The 19,707-nt window shown below is 52.8% G+C and overlaps 2 protein-coding genes across 4 annotated transcripts in view; one reads left to right on the plus strand and one right to left on the minus strand.

The window, feature by feature from the left end:
• The window catches only part of CUL9 (cullin 9), a 37,249-nt gene extending 26,316 nt beyond the window's left edge, over positions 1 to 10,933 (plus strand). For 2 of the 3 annotated variants that reach the window (XM_059178031.1, XM_059178033.1), the window contains exons 28-41: positions 90 to 219; positions 368 to 567; positions 1,024 to 1,274; positions 2,286 to 2,631; positions 6,937 to 7,077; positions 7,229 to 7,393; positions 7,664 to 7,827; positions 8,197 to 8,290; positions 8,745 to 8,819; positions 8,973 to 9,083; positions 9,170 to 9,287; positions 9,680 to 9,813; positions 10,432 to 10,505; positions 10,587 to 10,933. In XM_059178031.1, the coding sequence (XP_059034014.1) occupies positions 90 to 219; positions 368 to 567; positions 1,024 to 1,274; positions 2,286 to 2,631; positions 6,937 to 7,077; positions 7,229 to 7,393; positions 7,664 to 7,827; positions 8,197 to 8,290; positions 8,745 to 8,819; positions 8,973 to 9,083; positions 9,170 to 9,287; positions 9,680 to 9,813; positions 10,432 to 10,505; positions 10,587 to 10,788 (2,205 nt within the window). In that variant the 3' untranslated portion in view covers positions 10,789 to 10,933. Of the gene's footprint in view, positions 1 to 89; positions 220 to 367; positions 568 to 1,023; positions 1,275 to 2,285; positions 2,632 to 6,936; positions 7,078 to 7,228; positions 7,394 to 7,663; positions 7,838 to 8,196; positions 8,291 to 8,744; positions 8,820 to 8,972; positions 9,084 to 9,169; positions 9,288 to 9,679; positions 9,814 to 10,431; positions 10,506 to 10,586 lie in introns of those variants that run through there. The other variant, XR_009354709.1, reaches the window with a different exon arrangement.
• A 450-nt stretch (positions 10,934 to 11,383) lies between these two features.
• Positions 11,384 to 14,590, minus strand: DNPH1 (2'-deoxynucleoside 5'-phosphate N-hydrolase 1). Its single transcript, XM_059178035.1, has 4 exons — positions 14,369 to 14,590; positions 12,053 to 12,121; positions 11,781 to 11,891; positions 11,384 to 11,621 (listed from the first exon to the last, which is right to left on the minus strand). Exons 1-4 carry the CDS (start codon positions 14,568 to 14,570, stop codon positions 11,506 to 11,508), a joined length of 498 nt encoding a protein of 165 aa, XP_059034018.1. The 5' UTR covers positions 14,571 to 14,590; the 3' UTR covers positions 11,384 to 11,505.
• Between the last annotated feature and the right edge of the window lie 5,117 nt (positions 14,591 to 19,707).

The raw sequence follows: 19,707 nt of genomic DNA on the forward strand, positions 1-19,707 counted from the left end.
CTAAACTCTGCCCCTTTTCCCTGCCTTCCCCCTTTATTTTCCTTTCCCCTGACTCTCTACTCCTGACCACCCCTGCTTCTCCTCACCAGGAGGTGTCTGTAGAGACCCTGCTGAAGAATTCTGACCTCACCCCAGAGCTGCTGCTCCAGGCACTTCTGCCGCTCACCTCAGACAATGGCCCTTTGACCCTGCACGAGGGTCAGGGCTTTCCACCCAGGGGTAGGTCAACAGGGGCTGGGCTTTGCCACTGTTCCTAGGGGATGGGGCACTCATGGTGGGCGTGTGGTAGGGAAAGAACTGGGGTCCCCTTTGCCGCCACTCACCTCTCCCTTCCCTGCCTCCGGTGCTGACTGGGAGTGAGTTCCAGGTGTGCTGCGGCTTCGGACGCCTGGGCCCCAGCGCTGTGGGGAGGCCCTGTGGTTGATACCGTCCCAGAAGTACTTGAACGTCGAGAAGGATGAGGGCCGAACTCTGGAACAGAAGAGGAACCTCTTGAGCTGTCTTCTTGTCCGTATTCTCAAAGCCCATGGGGAAAAGGGCCTCCATATTGATCAGCTGGTTTGTCTGGTAGGCAGAGGGGACCGTGAAGTTCGGGGATGGAGAGAGTCAGGCTCAGGGTGGAGGCTTAGAGCCAGGGATCATCACAAGGGAAGGTAAACTCTCTCAGTATGAGAACTCTAGGGTGACATTTGCATCTGGGTTTTCTCTTCCTGACAGAGCACTTAGGGAGACAAAAAGTAGAGATGAGACATGAGTGTTCACCATGTGCCAGGCCCTCTTCCAAGATTTTGCGTGATTAAGTCATTTAATCTGCACAGCAGTCTTACGGGATAGGTGATGGTGGTGGTATTAGTTTTATTATTTACTATTATTCCCATTTGACAGAGAAGAAAAGTGAGGCCTGAGAGTTAGTAACACATCCGTAGTCACGCATCTAGTAAGTGGAAGAGCCGAGCATCAAACCCAGGGAGGCTGGCTCCTCTAGGTGAAAGTAGCCTGCCTGTATCCTCTTGTCCCATCCAGGTGCTGGAAGCCTGGCAGAAGGGTCCAAACCCCCCCGGAAGCCTGGCCCGCACCGTTGCAGGAGGCGTGGCCTGTACTAGTACAGATGTCCTTTCTTGCATCCTGCATCTCCTGGGCCAGGGCTATGTGGAACGGCGTGACGACCGGCCCCAGATCCTGACGTATGCCACGCCAGAGCCTACGGGGCCTTGCCGGGGTCAGGCAGAGGTCCCCTTCTGTGGCAGCCAGACCACCAAGACCTCCAAGCCTAGGTAGCTGTTCTCAGTCCCATTCCCCAGCTGCAAGGGCTCCAAGCCAGTAGGGAGGGATGGGCTCCCAGGACAGGTGGTGCTGTCGGGAGGAGGTTTAGTGCCAAAATCAGGCTCTTTGGCGGAAAGATGCTTGATTTCTTTGTCTTACCCCGTTTTTCCTGCCTCTGTTGTTTGTCCACTTTGCCAGTCCTCATTTCCTTGTCAGCACTGTCATCTCCTTCCTGATCAGGGGCCTTGCTGTTCCCGTCCCCCGGGAGCCAGCCCTTAGGCAAGGGACCCAAACACAAGCTCCTGTATGGATGTCTCTCATTCTAAGCAAAAGTGGAATATCATACAGATACGTATTGAGTGCTGATGACTCACTCAGCTCCGTGAAATGTACAAACTAGTTTTCAAGAAGCCTGTTCCAAGAGGAGTTTGCCGTTGGATCCCCCTAATTAGCTGGCACCCCTAAGGCTTGTCCCATCATATCCTGTTCACCACAGGTTGTTTCGGCACTGCTTTTATGCCTGTCCTCTGCACTGTGTGTAAAGTGAGTTTTCTAGAGGAGTCACTTGCATACACACCACGGGGGATCCCATTAAAAGGCAGATCCCGATTCATTAGAGCTCCCTGTGACATGCAGGCTGCTGGTCCTTGGCCCATACTTGGAGAAGTAAGGCTGTAGACACTGGTTTCTCACCAGATGGATTGCTGGTGTTTGGGGAGGGGTTTATAGTGGGATCATCCCATCCACTGTGGGGATCCCGTCCACACCTAGCATCCTGATGCCTGTCTGCCAGATTCCTGGAATGCCCGAATCACTGTGACAGCCAGCTTCAGGCCTCACTTACAGATGCTTCTGTGGAGAGCCACGCTCTGACAGTGGGTCTGGGTGGTTGTCCTGAGGCTGGTTAAGCATGCACAAGCAGGGGTGCACAAGTGAGGAGCTGAAGACTGGGGGAGGGTGGGTTTCATTTAGTAGATGAGCAGGGCAGGGAGACTGATGGCTGCCTCTTCTCTCCCCTCAAGCCCAGAAGCCGTAGCTGCGCTGGCATCTCTCCAGCTGCCTGCAGGCCGCACCATGAGCCCCCAGGAGGTCGAAGGGTTGATGGAGCAGACCGTACAGCAGGTGCAAGAGACACTGAACCTAGAGCCAGATGTGGCTCAGCACCTTTTGGCTCATTCCCACTGGGGTGCTGAACAGCTGCTGCAGAGCTATAGTGATAATCCTGAGCCCCTGTTGCTGGCAGCTGGGCTGTGCGTACCCCAGGCCCAGGGCGCCCCTGCACGCCCTGACCACTGCCCTGTGTGTGTCAGCCCACTGGAGCCTGATGACGACTTGCCCTCCCTGTGCTGCAGGCACTACTGCTGTAAGGTGAGGCCCTACCTGCTTCTTGGCGGCCCCTGGCTTTCCACCTCCAGCACAGTTCCTAGGCAGCTCCGGTGTTCCGCCCCAGCACTGTCATCTCCTAGCCGGGGCAGTGTTGGACAGCCCGCTTAGTCCCTCTCAAACTGGTTTTGTCATCTGTAAGTGGTGCCTCCGCCTCAACACTCGGAAGAGGAAGGGTGGTTGTCGGGGTCCAGCGATAGGGATCCGTGGCTGTAAAGATGTGCTGTGTATTAGAATCACTGGGAGCTTTTACGAGTCCTCATGCTTGGGGCGCCTGGATGACTCAGTGGGTTGACTCTTGATTTTGGCTCAGATCATGATCTCAGGGTTGTGAGATTGAGCCCCGCATTGGACTCCACAGCATAGAGCCTGCTTGGGATTCTCTCCCTGCCCTTTCCCCCTGACCCTTAAAAAAAAAAGAATCCTCATGCTCAGACTATAGCCCAAACCAGTTAAATCAGAATCTTGAGGTGAAACCCAAGCATCTGTAGTTCTATTTTATTTTACATTTTTACATTTTTTTATTTTTTACTTTATTCTTTTAAAGAATTTATTTATTTATTTATTTGAGACAGTGGGGGGCAGGGACCAAGCAGACTCTGTGCTAACCACAGAGCTCAACACAAGGCTCAATCTTGTGACCCTGAGATCATGATCTGAGCTGACATCAAGAATTGGATGCTTAACCACCTGAACCACGCAGGTGTCCCTAGACATCTTGAGGTTTTTTTGTTTTTAAGATTTTATTTATTTATTTGACAGAGATCATAAGTAGGCAGAGAGGCAGGCAGAAAGAGAAGGGGAAGCAGGCTCCCTGTTGAGCAGGGAGCCTGATGTGGGGCTCCATCCCAGGACCCTGGGATCATGACCTGAGTCAAAGGCAGAGGCTTAACCCGCTGAGCCACCCAGGCGTCCCACATCTCAAGTTTTGAAAAACGCAGGTGATTCCAGTGTTCAGCCGAGTTTGAGAACAATAGGTAGATAGATGATGCACACATGTAAACTGTACATCAAGGTGCTTCATAAATGAGACGTGTTAGTAAATTGGTGATGACCGTAGGTTTATGGTTTCCTGATCACCAAGTTTGTTTATCACAGAACATCAGCACTTACCGTATATTCTCATTGAACATAAAAATGAAAGGAAATGGTGTAAACCAGAGAACAGCATGGAAGTAGAGGGAATTACTGGAAGCCAGGTGTTGCCACTGTGAAGCAGAGCAGAGAAGGCTGTGATGGGGAGTGAGTGGTGCTCGGTGCTGGGGAAGTGGGGTCGAGGTGAAGGGAGCCGGGGTGCTGAGTGTCATATGCTCCCTGCCTCACAGCTCTTAGAACTGATGCTAAGCCCAAATACCTCAAGTTAACAGGATGAGGATGCTTGTTGCCATGAATCTAGCTGCCTCTGCCACCAGCATCCCCGCAGGGGTGGGTGATCTGGGACATGAGTTGGCAGGCGTGTATACGGGTACTTTTTCGTCCTCCCTTTTTCTCGGCTTCATTATTCCTCTCACGCCTTTGCCTATGCTCCCTTTCTCCAGGTTCTTAATTATTTCCTTTCTGCTTTCACTTTATTGTTCAACTAATATTTTTTCATGAACTCACTGTATGCACAGCACTGGGTGCTGTGTGAGGGGGTGGGGAAATCCAAGCAAGAAATGACCCAAGAGCTAGTAATACAAGCAGCTAATACTTACGGGGACATGTTCTGGGCCATTCCAGTGTGATACATGCATTATCTTGCTTAATTTCCATGGTAGTCGTGCAAGGTAGGTATTTTTGCTGGAGACAGATGGAGGCGCCTGGAAGAGAGGTTACCTGCCCAAGGTCAGGATTCGGACTTGGGTGGTCTTGCTCCAGGGCCCTCCCTCACACTTTCATGACAAGTGCAGAAAGGAAATACAACTGGGTCACAGGAAGTGACTGAGGTGAGGAGTGGGGGAGGGGCCAGTCAGGGACTTCAGTTTGGGGATGTCAGGGAAGGCCATTCTGAGGAGGGGACTATCTAAGGGAAGAATATGGCAGACAGAGGGGACAGCCAATGCAAAGAAGCTGAGCCTGGTGACTAAAGCACAGTGATGTGGTGGGACAGCTAAAGGAGAGATTTCGGAGGGAGACGGGGACCCAGTTGTGTTGGGATCGGCAGACAGTGGGCTTGACTTTACAGAGGCCACGATGGGTTAAGCAGGATAGTGATAGGAAGGATGTGATTTATATTTTTGAAAATATCACTGCGTGTGGAAGAAAGGCTTGGACAGATCAGACATGGAAGCAGGGCACCCATCGGGAGACTGTTGTACCAAGAGCCAGGAGGTGGTGGGAGTTCAGCCCAGGGTCAGCAGTGAAGAGAGAAGTGGACGGGTTAGGGTACATCAGGAGGCAGAACTGACAGGACTCGGCTGAGCCAACATGGGACTTAGGACAAGGGAATCAACAGTGCTTCTTGGGTTCTGACCGGAGCATCTGGGTGGCCTAGATGTGTTCTCTACTGAGTTGAGCAAGAAGCTGGGGTGGGGCTTGGTGTGGAGGGCAGGTTTTTTTTTTTTTTTTTTTTTAAGATTTTATTTATTTATTTATTTGACAGATAGAGATCAAAAGCAGGTAGAGAGGCAGGCAGAGAGAGAGAGAGAGGAGGAAGCAGGCTCCCTGCTGAGCAGAGAGCCCCATGCGGGACTCAATCCCCGGACCCTGAGATCATGACCTGAGCCGAAGGCAGAGGCTTAACCCTTTGAGCCACCCAGGCGCCCGGAGGGCAGGTTTTTGAAGGGAAATTCAGTCTGTTCTGGCCATGTGAAATTTGAGCTTTTTGTTGGACACCTGTCTGGGCCTGGACAGGGGAATTTGGAATTAAGTGGAGTGGCCTGGCTAGCATCCCACAGGGAAACAGAAGCTGGCCCAGGGTGGTGCCGGGGCACACAGACCCTCCCCCCCCCCCTACAGAGTTGTAGAGACCGGGAGCCTGGGGAAAACAGGCTCATTGGAGAAGTCCCAGTCAAGGAGGAGCCGTTGAATAAGTTATAGCTGAGCAGCACTTGAAATGCAAGAGAACTCAAGAGAAGGGAAATCCTAGGGCTTGGGGCTGTCTGAGGCGGCTTTTGCGTGTGAGTCTTGAGTGACAGGCAGGGTTGGCCGAGGCAGGAGGGGGATATGGGCTGGAGACTGCATTCCAGGTGGGCTGGACAGGGAGGACAGCAGAAACTAGAGCAAGCCTACAGCAGAGGCTCTTTAGGGAAGTGGGATGGGCTCCAAACTGAGAGGCCAGTCTTAGGCCTCTATGCCCTAAGGGACCCTGTGTGCCTGCAAGTGTGTGGTCTGAACTTGGAGCATTTTCCTGTTTTATCTCAAAAATGCAGGAATTCTGCGTTCAACTGCCTAGTTTATCTGGGTTTCTTTCACTATAAAAAGGGTTTTGTTTTATTCTGTTTAGTACTTTGCTTTGAGTAGAAATAGTCCGGTAAGGCACTTTCCATTTACCCTGGAGCTTTGGTACCAGGGGGTCTCCTCGAGGTCTAGATGCACCATCTTGGAAAACTCTGCACACTTGGCAGTGTGAAGGAAGGGAGTCATTAATGGGGTATTTTAGGAGGTGCAGGCTACTGATCACGCCTGAACCAAGCAGGGATTACATGGAGGAGGGTCGGAGTAGGAAGAGCATTTATGGGGACAAGCTTCTGCTGCAGTTTAGGGGTGGGGCGATAAGGGCCTGGTTTAGGGCGGTACAGTGACGTGGGAGCTAGAAAAAGATCCGAGAGACTTGAGGCTTCTGACATGGGTTACTGGGACTGAGGGGACGCGGTGGGCGAGGCTATTTGTGAAGAGGCTGAGTCTGGGGAGATGGGAGCACTGAGGAGCCAGGCGAGCAGATGGAGCTGGGAGGAGAGGCCACAGCAATGTTCATAGTGTCCAAGGCCAGCCACCTGGTGGGGGAAAGGCACCCTGTGGCCCCTAGGCCTCCTTCCTCTCCAACCTTCTTGCTTTCTCCAAATCCTTAGCACTTGAATCATCTCCTGTTTCTTGGTTCTCTTACCCATTCCCTCCATGTGCATCCCAGCAATAATGAAAATGAGGCCACTATCTTGATCCACACATTCTCAAAGGCAGCTGTGATTTGGGCCAATCCCAGGAAAGCCCACAGAAGCCAGAAAGGTTAGGGTCCATTGTGAGGTGGCTCTGGAGCAAGGTCGTCCCTGGCCTTCTGCATTGTCAGGGATGAGTGCTAGGTGATTTACCAGGACACCAGTGTCCTCTGCTGCTCCCCTGCTGTCCCTGAGCAGCCCCTCCCTCCCCTGCCAGTCTTGCTGGAATGAGTATCTGACAACTCGGATTGAGCAGAACCTTGTGTTGAATTGCACCTGCCCCATTGCTGACTGCCCCGCGCAGCCCACTGGAGCCTTCATCCGGGCCATTGTCTCCTCTCCGGACGTCATCTCCAAGGTAGCCCCTCTTCTGTGGGAAGCTGTGCTGCACAGCCAGAGCGATGGGCCCCAGGGAGTGGACTGACATGCATGGGGTAGGATGGGGAGGGGCGGTGGTATGATGTCCTGGAGAGCTGGGCTCTCACCGGGTGGCGTCTGTGTCCCCACAGTACGAGAAGGCCCTCCTGCGTGGCTACGTGGAGAGCTGCTCCAACCTGACCTGGTGCACCAACCCCCAGGGCTGTGACCGCATCCTGTGCCGCCAGGGCCTGGGTTATGGGACCACCTGCTCCAAGTGTGGCTGGGCCTCCTGCTTCAACTGTAGTTTCCCTGAGGTAGGTGCCTGCCCAGCCATGCCCCTGAGCACGGCCTGCACCCCTCCCCTGCCAGCACTCCTCTCCATCACACACACACACACACACACACACACATACATACATACAATCACAGGCTACGCCTTGTCATCACACTTTGCCACCAGCTCGAGCTCTGTTCCTCCTCCTGTAGGCCTCCATATGTGACCCCCCTCCCTTGCACACCTACAGCACCACCCTGGGCCCTGGCTCAGGGCTCAGCCATGTCCTCCCTGCCCCCTTCTGCTCTAGGCACACTACCCTGCCAGCTGCAGCCACATGTCCCAGTGGGTCGATGATGGCGGCTACTATGATGGCATGAGCGTGGAGGCCCAGAGCAAGCACCTGGCCAAGCTCATCTCCAAGCGCTGTCCCAGCTGCCAGGCTCCCATTGAGAAGAACGAAGGGTGTCTGCAGTAAGAGGGGGTACTGCGGGCATTGAGGGGGGTCGGAGGGCATGGGACAAGGTGGGAGGCCTGGTGGTACGGGGGTAGGGGGCCCATGGGGTTCACCAGAGAGCTGAGCAGAGGACAGCAGTTACTTAGCCTGGTCCTGGTGCCCTCCAGTGACTCTTGCTCCTTAACACTCCTTCCCCTAGTTTTAAGTCTGCACCGCATGGGGCTGGGAAGCTTGGGTGCGCTCACTAGGGCTTGGTGAGGTTAGAGACTGTCAGGGCACAGAGGGGCCAGGGCAGGTTCGGTGGGGCATCCAGGTCTCATCCGGGGGCTCCCGGTATGGCCCTGACCCGGGGCAGAAGCCCTCTGACCAGCCAGCTTCCTCCATAGCATGACCTGTGCCAAATGCAACCATGGATTTTGCTGGCGCTGCCTCAAGTCCTGGAAGCCAAATCACAAAGACTACTACAATTGCTCTGCCATGGTAAGGGGCCAAGGCCAGGACCAGGGGGTCCCAGCGCAGCCGGGATGGGATGTGGCTGTAGGCCCTGGGCAGAGATGGCTCTGTGTCCTGGGCAGCTGAATTGTTGGGACGGAGGCTCTGTGTGAAGACTGAAGCCACCTGGGCTGACACGTGCTGGGAGTTCTGTCCTGGGAGGGCTGTGCATTCCCAGAGGCACCAGGCCAGAGCCAAGCAGAGCCCATGCCTTGCATCAGAGCCCAGCACCCCTGCTTAGTAGGTGGCTTTGGGCTGGTTTCCATGCCCACACCTTGGCATCCTCCCCTGCAGAGGGGGAGAATTATGTGACCTACTTCCCAGAGTTAGGATTAGATGGAAAAGTCTGGGCGAAGTGCCTGAAGGTCTGTACGCAGGGTGCCTTCACCCCACCCTTCCCATCAAAGCACCCGAGTCCTCCCTCTCAACCCGTCCTTCCCAGGTTAGCAGAGCAGCTCGCCAGGAGAAGCGGTTTCAGGACTATAACGAGAGATGTACTTTCCATCACCAGGCACGGGTGAGCAGGGAGGGAACAGTTGCGTGGGTGAGGTCAGAGGGCTGGGGTGGAGGGTGGGGCAGGGGCTCCAGATCCCAATCCTGTGGGTGCCAAGTTGTTTTGAGCAGGCGGGGAGGGCTGCCTGTGGTGCTGATGCACCTCACCCCTGCACAGGAGTTCGCCCTGAGCCTGCGGAACCGCCTGTCTGCCATCCATGAGGTGCCGCCCCCCAGATCCTTCACCTTCCTCAGTGACGCCTGCCGGGGATTGGAGCAGGCCCGCAAGGTGGGGACAGGGGATGGAGGGAATGGGGTGGGGAGGGAGGCAGGGCTGAGGTTCAGCAAGGAAAGGGCTGACTTGGGCTCCCACAGGTGCTGGCCTATGCCTGTGTGTACAGCTTCTACAACCAGGACACGGAGCACATGGACGTGGTGGAGCAGCAGACTGAGAACCTGGAGCTGCATACCAACGCCCTGCAGATACTCCTTGGTGCGCCGGCACCCCACCATGACTCCTTCCCCACCCCCACTTCCCACCCCCACCCCCAGCATCCCCGCCCAGCAAACAGTGGCAAAACAGCCCCCCAGCCCAGCTACCCCATTGGGCGGTCCTCCACCTCCTCATTCATTCCAGCCTGATCACTACCAGCGATACTTCAGGTATGAAGGCATGGGGTGCTTGGCATGAGGTACCTAAGGGCGCAGGCCTTCACCTGCCCACTAGATTACCATCGCTCCCTGCACTGGGATGGAGGCCCCACAAGAATGAGTATCTAGTCTGGAGCCCTGCCTGGTAGGTGCAGATTGGACTTAGGTGGTAGAAGGAAGGAGTTGAAGGAAGCAAAGGAGGGAGGGAGCCCCTGTGGCTTTCCCCCTCTACAGAGGAGACGCTGCTGCGGTGTGGAGACCTGGGCTCGTCCCTGCGTCTGCTCCGCTCGGACTGCCTCAGCACGGGCCTGGAGCTGCTCCGGAGGATCCAGGAGAGGCAGCTGGCTATCCTGCAGCATTCTGCCCAGGTACGAGGCCGGCCTGGGGCCTCCTGGGTCTGGCACAGCCCCTGCCCTGGGGAGGAGGGGATCCAAAAGGAAAGGCAGCTGTTCGGAGACCTGGGCATGCACCCAGCTCCTAGGCCTAGCTGCTGGATGCGGCTGGGGCTCCGTCGTGCTACCCAATAGCCCACAGCAAGGATATTTGCTGTGATGCTCACTCATCAGAACCCCTGGGAACTTTTTAGTACTTCCCAAATGGGATGTTGGAATGGGGATCCACTGAGGTTCTTCCTGGCTCTAATACACCGATGTTAGTCTAAACGAGGAGTCCTGCTCTCGGGGAGCTCACAGAGGAGTAAATAACTTGGGCAGACAGGACAGGAATAGACACTGTTAGGTCCTAAAGCACGGAGATGGGGTGCCTCGCCGGCATGACCTGTGTCCTCGGAGACTGCCCAAGTTCTGTGACACGCAGACTTGGGGCCATGAAGTCTCAGGATGAGCGGGGGAGAAGAGGTGGGAGCACCTGAGCGAGGGACCTGCAACTGGGAGGCCGGCAGAGAACGGTGGGTGAAGGAATGCTGGGCAGAGGTCCAGGTCCTCCTCTACTCTCCGACTTCCCACATCTCCCCGGCTCCTCGCCAGGACTTCCGGGTTGGTCTGCAGAGCCCATCGTTAGAGGCCCGAGAGGCAAAAGGATCCAACGTCCCTGGCAGTCAGTGAGTAGGGTGGGCGGAGTGGCCACAGGGGCCTGGGAGAGGTGTGGCTTCACGGGGCTGAGTGTGGCTCCCTCTCCCCAGGCCTCAGGGGTCCCCAGGGCTGGAGGTGGATGAGGAGGAGGAGGACGACGATGATGAGGATGATGTCCCTGAGTGGCAGCAGGACGAGTTTGATGAGGAGCTGGACAATGACAGCTTTTCCTATGACGAAGAGTCTGAAAACCTGGACCGAGACACTTTCTTCTTCGGTGATGAGGAAGAGGATTATGAGGCTTATGACTGAGGGGCAGGACACAGGGAACACCTGGAGCCACCCCAGAGTCCTGGGGGCTGAGGGGTGAGGTCGCCCCTTCCTGCTATCATTGGGGGAGGCGATTCCCAGTGTCTGCAGTACCTTCTGTTTACTGAATAAACTTTTTTTCCACGTACTTCTCTGGAAGCAGGCTGTGCAGCTGCATCCCCAAAGGCTAGTGTCAGCTCCCCGCTCCCTCTACATACCCCCAACCTTCATTCTTCACTTTACTTTTGGACCTCCAGATGTTTCTGTTCTCAGGAAGGCCCAAAGCAGACCCATTTGACCTAAGCTGACAAGGGGAAATGAAGGTTTCCAGGGCCCAGGGCCAGGTGCAGGCCTGCCCACTTGCCCCAGACCCTGTCCAGTGGTAGAGGAGGCCATGAAACACCCCTCCCCACCCCACCCTGGGCCAGCCTTCCTCCAAACTCTTGAACGTTCTTGGCAGGAGTCTGAGGGCATTAGGAAGTACTCTCTCTTGGGGCCTACAGAATGGTAATGGATCTCTCTACATCTTGAAGTGAAGCAGGAAAGAAAAGGATAATCCTGAGGACCTGTCCTGCCCCATCACTCCTATAGACAGAGGTAGAATTTTAAACATAACTTTTAATTTGGTACTGGGGTTGAGGTAGGAGGGGTATGAGGGCAGAGAAGAATTAACAAAGTGGAGTTAAGTCAAGCAGCTGGGGCAGGGGAGGCAGCCACCTGCTAGGGAAGGTCACCCTCAAAGTAGCGATCCAGTATGGCCTCCACCTCGCCCTCCTCGTAGTCCAACACCTGGAACCTCGAGCCGTCTGCCGCTCCCCGGATCATGGCTGAAAGCACTGGGAAGGAAGGGCGGAGGGAGGTGAAGCTCCCCGTCTCCACTCCCTTCCCTGTCCCTGTCCTGTTTCCAGGGTAGGCACTGTCCTCAGAGCCCCCTAGGGTTCGGTGTGCAGAAAGCTGGGGGGGAGGAGGGCCCACCCAGGGCTTGGAGCGCTCACCTCGGCCAGACTGTGGACGGAAGAGGCACAGGATCCGCTTGTTGAGGGCTACAGCCCGGCCCAGCTCATAGCCCACACCCAGCGACGGCTGGGTCACTTCGGCTACCACCACTAGGAAAAAACACAAGACTGAGGCTTGGTATCTGGGGCTTGTTAAGGGATGGATGACAGTGTCTCGGTGTGGTGAGGAGGGAACTCCCTTCCTGGTGTGGACCACAGGCCTGTCCAGGGGACCTAACAGGAATTTGTGGGCAGGAGGGGGAAGTGCTCACCATCTGCCTGCTGCAGCCAGGCCAGGTCCCGCTCATGGATGAGCCTGTCACCCCCAGCAACCTCTTCCCCTGTGGAGTAGGAAAGGCTGGTCAAGGCCAAGTCTCTGCCTGCCTGGTCCTCAGCACTCATTACCTCTCCTCTACCCTTGCCGCCCCCAGCCCCCATATCTGCCCAGCGCAGGCGGGGTGGGGGGCAAGGCATGCTAAGTGACCTCCGAGGACCCACCAAAAACTAAGGCTCCAGGGAAAAGATGAAATGGAATAGCCACAAGAAAACTTCCAGGAGGGATGTGATTAGGGTCGGATGAGGGATACAGAGGAGACTACAGGAAGGACTATACCTCACTGTGGGTCAGGGATCAGAGATGGAGAGGAGGACGACTAGCCTCCTGGGGTGCAGGGTGGAAATGGCAGGCAGAAGCAGGAGACTGGCCGGGCAAACAAAGGCTGAACAACCAGAGCCCAACTCCGGCTTCGGCGGGTGCCGGCATCGGCATCGGCTGAGAGCTTGATAGGACTCCTGGCTGCTCTACCAGCTTTCCAGGCAATGGTGAGCCCCACCAAACTTTGATACAATGCACGACCAATAGGAGGGGTTGGGAAGGAGGGTAGAGAAGAGGTGCTCTTACGGGGGTCAGAGGTGCTCTCAGTCCTGGCTTGGAGAAATGTTACTGCCTGAATCAGAAGAAAGTCTCTGGAGAGCTTGTTAAAAATACATTGGAAGCCTTCACCCCAGACTGCTGTGAGCCAGCATTGTGAACAAGTTCCCTCAGACTACATTGGAGCACACTGAAGTTCCAGAACCAGTGGGTGGGGGGGTGTGTGGAAGGGACATGCCCTGAAACCAAAGAATCTTAAGCCTCCGGGCCCGGCCCTCGCACAGGCCCTTTCCAGTGCCCTAGCAATTTTGTTCGGTGATTTCACCCAATAAGGGAGCAGAAGGCAGGCAGAGGACAGAGCACAAGCTGACATGGGCCAACTCCTGCACGCCCCACTCCCAGGTGGGATAGGTGTGGCCTTCCTCAGGCACTCCTGGCTGTCCTAAACTAAGGGAAGGAAACACAAATGGTGAACTAATAGGGACCCCAGTCCTGCAGGGCAGGAGTCTCCCCTCAGTTTACCAATGTCTTAGTGATTCACAAGAAAAAAGCATTCAAATCAATAACTTAACTTCTGGAGACCCATAACTCAATTTTCTGGAGCCCGAGCAGCACCCTCCCCTCCACAGCCATGTGGGAGACAAAGGTAAAGGAAATGTTGGTAAAAATTAAATGTCCTTATAATCTGCAGCCCACTGGCAAGTACTTGAGGCAGGCGGAGTATAACGTTCCTCCAGGAATCTCCCAACAGTCTCAATGCTCTGCTACAGGGGAAAACCACCTTAGGCTGACAATGACTTTGGTATCTTCCTCAGCATGTCAAAGTCCTCTTGGACACCTTCCTTTTTCCTTATCTTCTCCAACTCTCAAGTCTATAATCCGCCATTCCTCACAACCCCAGGGCAGCAGCTCCTTCTGTCCACCGGTCCTGTCCCTGCACTCTAATAAAATCACCTTTTTGCACCAGAGACATTTCAGGAATTCTTTCTTGGCTGCGGGCTCTGGACTCCAACCTCACCAACATTCCAAAAACTATATCACACCTTTTTAAACAGTTCTCCAAAATTGCCTTAGATCCCACAAATCCTGGATCCGCTCCTGGGTCTGCCGAGGGGGAAGCACTTCCAAGGTTTTCCGAGTAGAAGCCCAAGAGTTCTAGGCACAACTTTCCAAACTAGAAGAGTCGCGGAGATTCCAGACCAAAAATGATCAAAACCACGCTTTAGAAAGACCCAGCAGCCAGGAAGTTAGCAGCCTGATGAGAGGGCGTGAGAGAGATGGTGGTCGGGTCCGTGAGGTCCAAGAGAGGGCGGATACCTTGACCGCCAAGGGGGAAGCAGGAGGATAAGCTTTGTCTTAGGTGGGGGAGCAGGTGCGGGAAGGTGAAGCGGGAACTGCCGCAGCCCCGTTCACGCGCATTCTGCTCCTCCCTGCTCGGTCCCTGGAAAGAGGGGGAGAAAGTTCTCCAGGAATGACTCAAGTCACGAGAACTGAATGCGGAAACCGGGCTCCCGCCAGCAAGCTCACTGGGACCCCCGCTGTCCGAGTCCCGGCTCCCTTTCCCGGCTGGGCGGGGGTGGGGAGGGGGGAGTGTAATCTCGGTACCGGGGCGGGACCGGCCCGCCTCACCGCGCCCCGCCGCCCGCCTCACCGCGCCCCGCCGCCCGCCTCACCGCGCCCCGCCGCCCGCCTCACCGCGCCCCGCCGCCCGCCTCACCGCGCGCTCCCAGTTCGGCGGCCGCCACGTGCTCCGTGAGCACCGCCCCGAAGCGCCGCAACCGCGACACGATCCTCCCGTACAGCGCCCGGTCCTCGCGCCCGCCGCGGACGCTTCCGCAGAAGTACAGGGCCCGGCGGCCGGGCTGGCCCGGCTGGCCCGGCTCCCCGCTTTCCCGCGCTCCGGCCGCCGCCGCCGCCATCCCGCCGCCGCCGCCGCCGCCGCCGCCGCTGACGCCGCTCCCCTCTTCGCGCCAGGGGGCGCCCGCTCGCGACCACGTGACCCGCCCGGCCCCGGGACGCCGCTTTGGGTCCTCAGAGGCTGCTCCAGCGAGTGGCGGGCGAGGTGGGAGCACGGCGTTAGCCTCCGGACGCTGACGACGGCGCGACTGGAAACCCACCCGCTCCCCGGCTTCGTCCCTGCGGCTGGTCGCCCACAGCCCACCCGCTCCTGCGCCCCCGGCCCGGCGTCCCCCATCTCAGCTAGACGCGGGGACATCCTGTGGTGACTCCAGCTCCTCCTCCTCTCCCTTTACGCAGCCACGCTGGCTCTCCTCGAGCATGCTGGCCTTGCCCTTTACCTTTGCTGTAGCCTGGAACCGTCTTTTCCAGGTAGCCCCCTGGAGCACTCCCTCACCTCTCCCGTCTTCACAGGTCACCGTCCCTGACCATCCTGTTCAACACGGCAGCCCCTGTTCCCAGTCCTCCCTGTTGCCCTCCGCCTTACCTTCTATCCTTCTTCCTGACACACTGATTAATTTTGTTGGTTGTCTTTCTATACCCAGTAGAATGTGAGTTCCCAGGAGGGCAGGAGCTTTTCTCCGTTTTGTTCACTGCTAGATCCCTAGCTTCTAGAACTGTGCTGGACACACTGGGACTAGTTATCAAATATTTGTTGAATGAATGAGTGAGTTCAGATGAGAAGTTCTATTTGTCAGCACTTTGTCATCTGCTCAGCCCTATAGTAGGCTGATAGAAGCAGGCTCTTCAGGGAGGTTGGCGGACACAACGTTGTTCGCTGGTCATAATGATGATTTCCCGCTCATTAGGTAATGGAAAAACACAAACTTAGGACAAAAAATCAAATGGAGCAAGAGTACTGGGTGGAAACTGAGTCACGACACCCCAATCCCGTTCGCTGGAAGAAAGCTCTGTGGTGCTGACTTCCGAATTCTTCTGAATGATAACTATAAAATACCAAGGAATGGGGTTACAGGGCTGACACAGTAATTTTTTTTTTTTTTAAAGATTTATTTATTTATTTATTTGACAGAGAGAAATCACAAGTAGGCAGAGAGGCAGGCAGAGAGAGAGAGAGGAGGAAGCAGGCTCCCTGCTGAGCAGAGAGCCCGATGCGGGACTCGATCCCAGGACCCTGAGATCATGACCTGAGCCGAAGGCAGCGGCTTAACCACTGAGCCACCCAGGCGCCCTGACACAGTAATTTTTAAGATGCAGTGACTTTTGGCTCAGGTCATGATCTCCAGGTCGTGGGATCGGGCCTCGCTTGTTCGAGCACTCTCTCGCTCTCTCAAATAAATAAATAAATCTTAAAATATAAAAATAAAAATAAATAAGTAATGCAAAGGCACAGGGGGGCCTGGAGGACTCAGTTGGAAGAGCATTCGACTCTTGATCTCAGGTTGTGAGTTCGAGCCCCATGTTGGGTGTAGAGGTTACCTAAATAAATAAGTAAACCTAAAAAAAAAAAAATGCAAAGACACAAAGAGAAAGCAGAGATTTTTATGCTATCTCTGTCCTCTGGTGGGCCCAGCCACAGGTACATAGACCGTGGGGCAAATATGTGCAGAGCCATCGGCTAGTGCCCCAGGCACCCTCACCCGCTTGCTCACTCTTTCAAATAAGTAAAAATATTTAAGAAAAAGTAAAAAATAAAAGATTTATTTATTTATCTTGGGAGGGGTGGGGGGGCAGAGGGAGAGGAAGAGAGAGAATCTTAAGCAGGCTCCATGCCCAGCACTTGGCCTGACTTGCAGCTCTATCTCACAATCCTGAGATCATGACCTGAGCCAAAATCAAGCGCCTGTAGCTTAACCGACTGGGCCACCCAGGTGCCCTACCCACAATTCCATTTAAATGATCTGCTTTCTGTCCTCCAAATAGGACTTTTCTGGACATTTCACTTAAATGGAATCATTTAGGGGTGTCTGGGTGGCTTAGTGGGTTAAGGCCTCTGCCTTCTGCTCAGGTCATGATCTCAGGGTCTTAGGATCCAGCCCTGCATCAGGCTCTGCTCAGCCGGGAGCCTGCTTCCCTTCCTCTCTCTCTGCCTGCCTCTCTGCCTACTTGTGATCTCTCTCTCTTTCTCTCTCTTTAAAATAAATAACATCTTTAATAAATAAATAAAATCTTTAAAAAAAATGGGATCATTTAACATCAATTTTCACAAAATATTATTAAATTTTACATGTACAATTGACAGAATGTATTAATATGTGTTATACTTCATAAAGCTGTTTTTTATTTTTATTTTATTTTTTAAGATTTTATTTGACAGAGAAAGTGAGAGAGGGAACACAAGCAGGGGAAGGGGCAGAGGGAGAGGGAGAAGCAGATTCCCCGCTGAGCAAACAGGCCGTTGTAGGGCTCCAGCACTCAAACCCAGGACCCTGGGATCATGACCTTAGTCAAAGGCAAATGCTTAACGACTGAGCTACCCAGGCACCCTATAAAGCTGTTTTTTAAAGAGTAAAATTAAAGCAGGGGAAATAGTAGATAATGTAATGTAATGAGACTCAACAATTATCAATTTATGACCAATCTAATTTCATCTATGTATCCATATCCAATTGCCTTGCTCTACTGTTTTGATACTAATTCAAGATTGAATTTTTTTGGTAAATATTTTAATATGTGCCTTTAAAAGATACTCTTACTTTTATTTTATTATTTTTTAAAGATTTTATTTATTTATTTGAGAGAGAGAGAGTGAGCAGGAGGGAGAGGAAGAGAGAATGCAAAGCAAACTCTCCACTGAGCCTGACAGGGGCTCGATCTCTGAATGCTGAGATCATGACCTGAGCTGAAACCAAGAGTCACACACTTAACTGACTGAGCCACCCAGCTGCCCCAAGATACACTTAAAATAAAGAGGCACCTGGTTGGCTCAGTGGGTTAAGGCCTCTGTCTTTGATCCCAGAGTCCTGGGATTGAGCCCCACGTCCGGTTCAGCGGGGAGCCTGCCTGCCTCTCTGCCTACTGGTGATTTTGGTCTGTCAAATAAATAAATAAAATCTCAAAAAAAAAAAAAAAAAAAGTAACCAAAATACCATTATCCCAGCTAAAATACTTAATAAGATTTTTTAACATCAACAAGTATTCAACTATGGTTCAAATCTCCAATTGTCTTAAAAATGTTGTGTTTGTTTACAGTTCATTTGTTTAAGAGCAGAAGCCATGGTGCGCCTATAGGTGGCTCAGTCAATTAACTGTCTGCCTTGGGCTTGGGTCATGATCCCAGTTCTCCCTGCTTGGTGGGGAATCTGCTTCTCCCTCTGCCTCTCCCCCTGCTTGTGCTCTTTCTCTCTCAGTCAAATAAAGAAAGAAATAAAAATCTTTAAAAGAAAAAAAAGGAATGGAAACAGATCTTCAGCCACCGAGAAGTTTCCATGTGCCCCATCCCAGTCACAGCCTCCTTATTTTCCTCCAAAAGTACATGCTGCCCATACATTTATAGTAACGACAAAAATTGGGCATAAATAAACTTCTTTATGGTTTTATCACCCAAATGTGCATTCCTAGTCCTACAGTTTAAACAGATTCATTTTTTTAGTATTTTCAAAAGTCTCTTTTAATATCCAGCTTTGAGGAAGTTTTTTTTTTTTTTTTTTTTTTTAAGCATTTGTTTTGTGTGAGACACTCAGTGGACACTAGAGGAACTACAAAAAGGAATAAAGCCTGAGTCTTTATACCGGTCTGGGGAAGGGCCAGCCTTGGCTCTAGAGTTGAGGTCAATTTAATGCCAAGCAGCGACATACAAAGTGTTGAGCAATTCAAAGAAAGCAGAAATCAGGCCTGTGGGGCATGCCTTCCCGTTTATCCTCACACTGGTACTGGTTAATACCCAGATCAAACAAACACCTGCTTCTTCACCAAGAGGGAATAGTAGGGACCAGATTTACCCTCCCATGTTTTGTGTTCATTTATTTTTCAAATGTGATCCTGCTTTCTCAGATATGTTGTGGAGAAAGCAGGGTTGAGAATCTTTGCTCTAATATATATTGTATCCACCTTACCTGAGTATGTTCTCAGTCCCCTTCCTCCCTCCCCTCTTTCCTCCTTTCCTCCCTTCCTTCCAGCAAGCTCTCTGCCCAGTGGGGCCTGAACTCCCGACCTTGAGATTAAGAGTCACATGCTCTGCCCACAGAGCCAGCCAGGTAGGGCCCTCTGACTCTTATTTCCTCACCATCCTAGTTGCTATGATGTTTTCTTACGATGGGGATTTTGTGCAGGGAGGGAGCATCTGAACTCTTCATCTGCTGTTCAGTGTCAGGCGTCTGCGAGAGGCCAAAATGGGGAGTTCAGCCTAGTGTTCAAGTTCAGATTTTTTTGTGAATAATTATGAATTTAAAAACTTTATAAAATTTAGCAAGTATGAGTAAAGTTTGGAGAATGGTATATCATATATCCTTGTGTTTACTACTCAGGGTTATCAAATCTTAAAATCTTGTTATATGTATTTCAGATCTATCTGTACATTCTATATATCATAATATCTATTGTAAATATCTGTTATTTTATTTTTTTTTAAGATTTTTTTTTTCTCTTTTTAAAGATCCCATCCATTTTACTTGATAGAGAGATCACAAGTAGGCAAAGAGGCAGGCAGAGATAGAGGCAGGAAGCAGGCTCCCCGCCGAGCAGAGAGCCTGATGTGGGGCTCGACCCTAGGACCTTGAGTTCACGACTGGAGCCTAAGGCAGAGGCCCTAACCCACTGAGCCACCCATGTGTCCCATTTTTTTTTTTTAAAGATTTTTATTTAGTTATTTGACAGAGATCACAAGTGGCAGAGAGGCAGGCAGAGAGAGAGGAGGAAGCAGGCTCCCCACTGAGCACAGAGCCTGATGTGGGGCTCAATTCCAGGACCCCAGGATCACAACCCGAGCTGAAAGAAGAGGCTTTAACACACTGAGCCACCCAGGCACCCCGATATCTGTTATTTTAATAATAGATTTATATGTATATAAAATCTATCTATAATAGATATCCATGTATCCAGCAGATATCATATCTAAAATAAATATAATAGATAATAGATTACTTATATGTAATTGTCTATACACGCATACACTAGATCAAACTGGTTGGTTATATTGGT

The sequence above is a fragment of the Mustela lutreola genome, chromosome 6 (assembly GCF_030435805.1).
Source record: "Mustela lutreola isolate mMusLut2 chromosome 6, mMusLut2.pri, whole genome shotgun sequence".
Taxonomy (NCBI): Eukaryota; Metazoa; Chordata; class Mammalia; order Carnivora; family Mustelidae; genus Mustela; species Mustela lutreola.

What these genes read in the sequence shown, in the direction of transcription:
- DNPH1 (XM_059178035.1), bottom strand. Translation starts at nt 14,570, where the DNA reads ATGGCGGCGGCGGCGGCCGGAGCGCGGGAAAGCGGGGAGCCGGGCCAG. An exon ending in CGCCGAACTGGGAGCGCGCG is followed by an intron (nt 12,122 to 14,368) that starts GTGAGGCGGGCG and finishes CCTACTCCACAG; the next exon opens with GGGAAGAGGTTGCTGGGGGT. An exon ending in CCGTCCACAGTCTGGCCGAG is followed by an intron (nt 11,622 to 11,780) that starts GTGAGCGCTCCA and finishes CTTCCTTCCCAG; the next exon opens with TGCTTTCAGCCATGATCCGG.